General features: G+C 37.3%; 1 protein-coding gene across 1 annotated transcript; it reads left to right on the top strand.

Annotated features, from left to right (window-relative positions):
* Positions 1-333: 333 nt before the first annotated feature.
* On the top strand, positions 334-771 carry LOC133799883 (uncharacterized). The gene has a single exon (XM_062237870.1). It carries the CDS (start codon positions 334-336, stop codon positions 769-771), a length of 438 nt encoding a protein of 145 aa, XP_062093854.1.
* The last annotated feature ends 6,654 nt before the right edge of the window (positions 772-7,425 follow it).

Genomic DNA, 7,425 nt, shown 5'->3' with positions numbered 1-7,425 from the left:
ACACATAAAGACTCAACATTACCACAAAAACACAATCTAAAACGACACTAAAATTAATTTATCAATCTCCCACAAACTTACTCTTTGTTCACGCTAGAACAAATGACTCAAACAAACCTAGACTGTTTGAAGGAAAGAGATTGTAATTGGACAGAGGACAGGGAGGATATAGTGGAGCTGTTTAAGAATAGACTTACGAAAATTTATACTTCCAATGAGTCAAGTTGTCCCATCGATTTTCACAGGTTGTTGATAGCAAGCATTGTGGCTGAGCAGAATGAGGGTCTTGTCTTGACTCCGGAAGTGGAAGAGATTTAGAGGACTTTGTTCGAGATGGGAATTGACATAGCTCCGGGACCTGATGGGAAGCCAGTTGCTTTCTATCGCCACCACTGGGAAGCGATTCATGGGGATGAGATAAGTACGGTGAGGAATTTCTTTATTCATGGCGTGATGCCTAGATTTCTCAATAATACAAATATGATTTTTATTCCCCAGAAAAAAAATCCCATGGTGGTCAATGATTTCTGGCCTATTGCACTATGCAATGTGTCGTACAAGATAATTTCAAAGATTTTAGCATCGCATCTCAGTGTACTCTTTCTCGACCTGATCTCCCCAGTTCAATCTTCTTCTGTCAGTGGTCAGTCTATGCATGATAATATGTTGGTGTCTAGGGAGGTTATCCATTCTATTGGTAGGAGGAAAACCAAGGATGGATTTATGGTTATTAAGCTGGATATGGAGAAGGTGTATGATCGAATGGAGTAGAACTTTATTAGGGAGGTCCTTCAGGGATTTGGTTTCCATCCTACCTTAATCCATTGGACAATGAGTTGTATTCAGGTTGAAAAATTAGGTTTGGTTTTAAATGGAGGACAGTGTGGATCCATTAGACCATCTTGAGGACTCCGAGAAGGAGACCTCCTATCGCCATCTCTATTTATTATGGCTTCGAAGATTCAGTCGGAACTTATTAATTGTCAATTACAGGCTCATAAGATACTTGGCTTCAAGCTGGCACGACAGGGGCCGACTATGACTCACTTGATGTTTGCTAATAACATCATGACATTTGGTAGATTTATGGTCTATGAGGCTAAGGGCAAAAGCCTCAATGATTTGTGAGGAATTGGGTATGCAGAGAATATGACATGACATAAGGTATCTTGGCCTACCCTTACTCCAATCTAAGAAACGTATTCAAGACCTGAAATTTGTGGTGGAGAAGGTGTTACTTTGAATCCAAGGCTGGAAAGGCAAACTCTTATCCAATGCAGGGAAACGACCTTGATTAAGTCAGTGGGGTCCTCTATTGCCTTCCCTCTTTAATTCCCAAAAGTATTGATAAAGCTTTGCATGAATTTTGGTGGGGCAACGATGAAGATCATAGGAAAATCCAATTGGTTAAGTGGGATACCTTACGGTCCTAAGCTATCACGAGGACTTGGCTTTAGGCTTGCATTGGTGCTAAATAAAGCTTTTCTTGCTAAGCGGGTGTGGGCTATGATGTGAAAAAAGTATAGTCTTTGGAACGAAGTTATTGGCGCCAAGTATGTTCGAAACCAAGAATTCATGGACCTTCAAAGTCAGCCTTCAAAATTCAATCTATTGGAAGGTAATCTTAAAGGCAAGACCACTACTAGAGGCGGGGAGGTATAAGAGAATTGGGAACGGTCACTCAACATCAATTTGGTTTGATGCTTAGGTCCTGAGGGATAACTCAAAACCGACCCCCAAATTGGATGGCTCTCATGGGGTAAGTTTGGTGGAGAATTTCATCCTCAATAACAAATGGGACCTGCCTAAAATCTGGACATGGTTCGGCAAGGATGATGTAAAGAGGATTACCAAATTGTCTTGTCGACTCGTCCTGTTTCGCGGACCCGTGGGGGTGGAACTTGACAAGAAATGATGCCTTTACCATCAAATTGGTTTGTCGGCTCGTTCAAGGCAGTGGCACCACAAACCTAACTCAAAGTAAAATGTGGAATTGGGTGTGGGGATCCAAGCTACATAATAGATTGAAACACCTGTTGTGGGGTATGTTTAGATTGGTTAAATACATGGTGGAATTGGTTAGACACAAAGTATTACTAAAACAATAACAATTTCACAAAAGTCAACATGTGAAAGTTGACTTTGAGTATAGGAATTTTTTAAATCAAACTTTTGGGTCTAAAATATTTATTTGGAGTATATAAGAGTGCCCAAAAAGTTTGGGAGAATTTAGAGGTGTTTGGAGACACCTTATGGAATCGTATTACTGAGGCATCGACGATATGTCGCCTCCTAGGAGGCGACAGGTTTCTTGGTCTCTCAAAACCCTAGATAGAGAAGTACCAAGCGATGTTTCGTCTGGTTTGTTACAAAATGTCTGTACGGTTATGTGTTTTAGCTCCATAACTTAAATTTAAATGCTCTAATCTTATTGGTTAATTCTAGTGAGGATTTTATACTATTCAAGGTGTTCAAATGAGTTAATTGGTGACTTGATCACTCACCTCCTTCTCTCACTAAAGAATAACTCTCTTTCTCTCTCTAGCTCCAAGATTATTAGTTTTCTCTAAGATTTTCATCAAGAAAGCTTGAATTGCATGGAGATCCAAGGCTTGTGAATTCCAATCTCATTCGATTTGTTGTAGCTTCAAGCATCTTCAAAGGGAAGGCTAGGAATAGTGAATTTTGGACAACAATTCTTCATTTGTGTCAAGCCTTGTCATTGTTGTATCTCACATAAAATCATAGCTTGTGATTTTATATCCCTAGGGTTTGTTCTTCAAGGAATGTCTATTCTAAACTTTTATCCATTCTGTTTATGTAATTTATGTTTAACTTTTCTATGAGATTGATTTACTAGTATGATTTTGTCATTGAGTTGTAATACAAACAAAGGTTTGTGGAGCTTAATCCCAACAGATTATTCTAGCTAATAACTTCAAAACTAAAGCCAAACGTAGCTTCTTTCTATCAGATTCAAGTCAGAAGTGTTTTTTTTTCTTCTGTGATTCAGAGATTGAGGACCCTTTGCACCTATTATGGAAATGCTCCTAGACGTCCACATTTTGGTTCTTGACCCTATGGGTACTAGATTGGTTCAATCACTTTAGGGACAAAGGTAATAGGCCTCCTCAACTCTCAATTGATGAAATTTTTATGGGAACTTCTATTCTCATTGAGGCGGTTTGGAGAGATAGGAATGCCATGTTGTTTGGAGCAAAGCAAAGTGAGTTTCGGGTTCTTAGGAACCTTATTAACTCTATGTTTCAGGAGCAACATTCAATCCTAATTTGCAAGGACCTGTCTCCCTTTCTGGAATGCTGGAAACCACTTCCTCAAGGGTGGATTTTGATAAATATTGATGATGCAGTGAGAGATTCTATGTTTTTGGGGACCATAATGTTGAGGTTATTGTTGTAGTCACTAATGTCGTTCCTCAGACGGACCTAGAGGTTGTGGAAGCTTTGGCAGTGATAAAAGGAGCTGAATTGGTGGTATCTAAAAAATGGGAATGTGTGGTTTTCCAATATGATGTTGCCAATGTCATCCGTGGATTCTCATCAAATTCCAAGCAAGGGATGTCCTCCAACCTTGCTAATCTAAAGGATCATTATCTGGAGCTGGTGGGGAAACTTTTCAATTGGGAAATGGCGAAAATTGATAAAAGGTGGAACTTCGCCGCTCATAACCTCACGAAATGGGCCCTTCGACTCAATTTGATAGGGGAGATCCTTCCTCATAATGTTCCAGGATTGAACTGACATAGGTTCTGTTTGTTAGTTTCATTTTTTTTGTTTTTTGTTTTGGCCTTTAGTTTTTTAGTTTTCTGTTGGTTTTATGAGTTGTTGTTCTTTCTTTAGATTTTTCCTGCGTGGTCTGTTGTTGGTTAGTTTGGAATTTTTCTATTTGTAGTTACTCTGTTTTTCAGGTGTTATTCTACCTTCCCTTGTTTAGGGTAAGGGTCAAATTATAAAAAAAAAAAAGAAAAAAAAAAGAAACAAACATATCCGCTGACTAAAAACAAACGATAATATTTGAAAAAACAAAACAAAGCACTCAAAACAAACATAGACTCTAACAACATGAATTACACCAACAACAACAAGTATGCCTCAAAATCATGAACGTTAATCATATAATTCTCTGAAAACTACTCAATAGTTTATTCAATCTAGAATTTTGATCAAAACACTCCATCAACAAACTGTAGTCTTCTAACATTTTGGATTATCAAATCACAATAATTAAATAAACGTGTTTGAAATCAATTATGCTCACCAAATTTCTTTCCAATCGATCCATTCAAATAAAATAATTCCATAAGCTCACTTACTTGCTATTCTCCACTAATATAAATCATGATATGAATAAGAATCAACATGACTTATATAGGCTTGTAATGATGGCTTAGGTAAAGGTAGATGAAAAAGTAATTTTTAAACTCACTTTAATATAAGCACATGACCAAACTCACCAACTTTACTTTCATAATAATACAATCCCATGATCCCCTTTCTTATTTTGTTTTTCTTTCTTTAGAGAGATGTAAAATATATATATATATATTTGAATAATAACTACACTCCCCCAAACTTGATTTTTGCTTATATATTCATATTGGGAGTGTATTGAATTATGTTTTACAATATATATACTCTCTCTATTTTTTATTTCAATTTTCATTTTCTAAACCCACTAAAATCACAATTAAACCCCATTACAAATCAATCCCCATAGTTTTTTCTCAATCATATGGTCATAGTATATTAGGGACGGATATATAAGCAAGTTTCAAGTATTAGGCTTAAATGATGGTTTAGAACAAGAAGATACAAAATTAGGCTCAAAAAGGGTAAACAAAGGATCAAGTAATTTAAGGTTGGCAAGAAAAGCTCAAACGGTCCAAATGATAGCCTAAATCATATTCCTAAGCATACATGATATATTATTTCACCTCAAATAACAAGTAAGCAAGTTCTAGAATTGTGGAAAATAATTTCCATTTCCATTGATCATTCCACTAACCAATTTCAGCAAGCATAATCAATATCAAAAAACATAAATTTAACATCATAAGAAGATATTAAACATATGTTCCCTAAACTAAAATGAACTAACCGAGTATTCAATCAAGCACACAGATTTTTTTAGATTTCATTTTCGTTGAATTATACTCATAACATTCATTTTATTCTCATCGGCATTTGTTTTCAGTCATCATTCATGTTGGTACTAAACACACTGAAACAGAACTCCAAACACTAACATAGACTAAACAAATCACACAAAACAAAACTACCAGAAAAATAAGCTCTCTCCCCCAAACTTAAACTAAACATTGTCCCCAATGTTTAAAAATAAGTAAAGAAGGAAAACTTACTTGGTGCGAATCACTTCAAAATGGTCGTGCATCTAGAAAAAGATGCCAAGGCGGTGGATGAGTGAACTACTGGCGGTCCGCCTCTTGGTTTGACCATCGGTAAACCAACTCATCCTGTCTGTCAACTTGATCTCTATGAAAATCATGAAGCTCTCCCAAATAATTGTGAGTATGCTGGTTTTGCCGAATAATATAATCTAATATGGCCAAGTGTGGATCCGGTGGAGCCCCAAGTGCCAGATATTGAGGATATTCTTCTCTCCTCTCCTCCTCAGCTGCTCTTGATCCGTCTGGTTGATCATTGGCAGGTATGGGTTCCTTAGCCGCTTTTCTTACCCTTTCAAATCTCACATTCCTGGGTTGTGGTACTGGTGGCTCCAAGGATGGGACTTTGAATTTATACACTGTAGACCTTGAAATAGACCCCATTGCCTTTCCATAAATATCACTAGGATATTTAGGTACCTCCCAGACTGCACATAGATCAGTTATCATTGATCCGTGCCCCAACCCGACAGTAGTAGTCAATCTACATAAATCCCTGATACTTTGGCGGATAACTCGACCAATATCAATAGAGAGTCCTATCATAATGGCATACACTAGAAGACATCTATCAGTCCCCACTTCAGACAAGTGGGTGTTAGGCATAAGCCACGCACTCACAAAGAGAGTCCATGCTTTGGCCACACAATTCATTTGATATCTCCGTAAATGCTTTGGCTCTCCATTCTGCATGACAAAAGAAGCATCAGGAATTCCTAAAGTTTCTACCACCTCATCCCAATCAACTTCACTACGATACGCCAATTTGTAATATTCATCTTCTTCTAGAGACAACACTGGTAATCTATATAGGGCATCAATATTATCAATAACACACAAAAACGAAACTCCTCTAACAAACACCTTTTTATTAACGACCCTAGGATAGTTGGCATAAAACTCATAAACCAGTGAACAATTGGCCTTCGACAACTTATCATCCACAAAAAGTTACCAACCTCGGCGTAGAATCTCGTTTCTAATAATATTATAAGTTTTGTTAGCGTACGATTCTTCTTGATATTGCATTCTGCACTCTTGAATGACTGGATGCTGAGATAACCTTTGATAGTGATCAAAGGCATCCATGTTAATAAATCGCGTCGTATCAAATTCTAGAATCGGTTGACGTGTTTGCGGGATTCGCTGATTTTGGGGTGGTTGGGTACGGGATGTTGAAGGGCGATTAGTGTTCTTAGAAGAGGCAATAGGTTGTTTCCTTTGACCCACTCTTACACAATTGATAAAAAATGTAACATAAAAATTTTGATAGCACTACCCCTAAATTTCTATAATTTCCCCACTAAATGTGTCCAAAAATTTCACTCAAATACACTAAATATAATAACAAAGTAGTTCAACAACCCAATTCAATCTCTTAGTAATAAATCACATCAATGAAAACTTCAAAAGGAGAAAACTTAAAAGCCTTTAAATTTGAAAAACTACCCACTCTTGAATTCTCCTTCATTTCTTCAATTAGCACCCATAGAAAAAAATTAGGGTTAGGTAGAAAGAAAGGAAGAAAGAAATCAATATGGATTAGGAATTAGAAATATGGTTGTAGGGTATTTGAAATAGAAGGATAAAGGGAAGAAGATTGAGAGCTTATTCATAAGAAAAACTAGTTTGGTATAAAACAAAATGAAAAAAGAGAGGTAAGGCTTATAAAAATCGCTTCTAAAACCATTTCCCCTCTGTCTGACATAGGGGTGCCGCGACCAAGATAGGGCAAGTCGCGGCCCGCATAAAAAATCTCCAGAATGCTCTTTCCTAGGCACCACGACTCAGCCTTTTCAAGTCACAGCCCGCCTCTATTTTTAAAACTCCTATACTCTCTGTTTCAGCCAAGGCTCGCGACTTATAAGCCCAAATCATGACCCACCCCTCGTTCAATTTCTAAGTGATCTCTGACTTATGGTAATGTTGTGACTTACTAGTTGAAGTCGCGACTTAGCCTGAAGACTAATTGAAAAACAATTTTTTTCACGATTTGCGCG

This window comes from Humulus lupulus, chromosome 9, assembly GCF_963169125.1.
Source record: "Humulus lupulus chromosome 9, drHumLupu1.1, whole genome shotgun sequence".
In the NCBI taxonomy this organism is placed as follows: Eukaryota; Viridiplantae; Streptophyta; class Magnoliopsida; order Rosales; family Cannabaceae; genus Humulus; species Humulus lupulus.
Note: the sequence above shows the minus strand (reverse complement) of the source record. Positions and strands in the feature narration are given on the sequence as shown.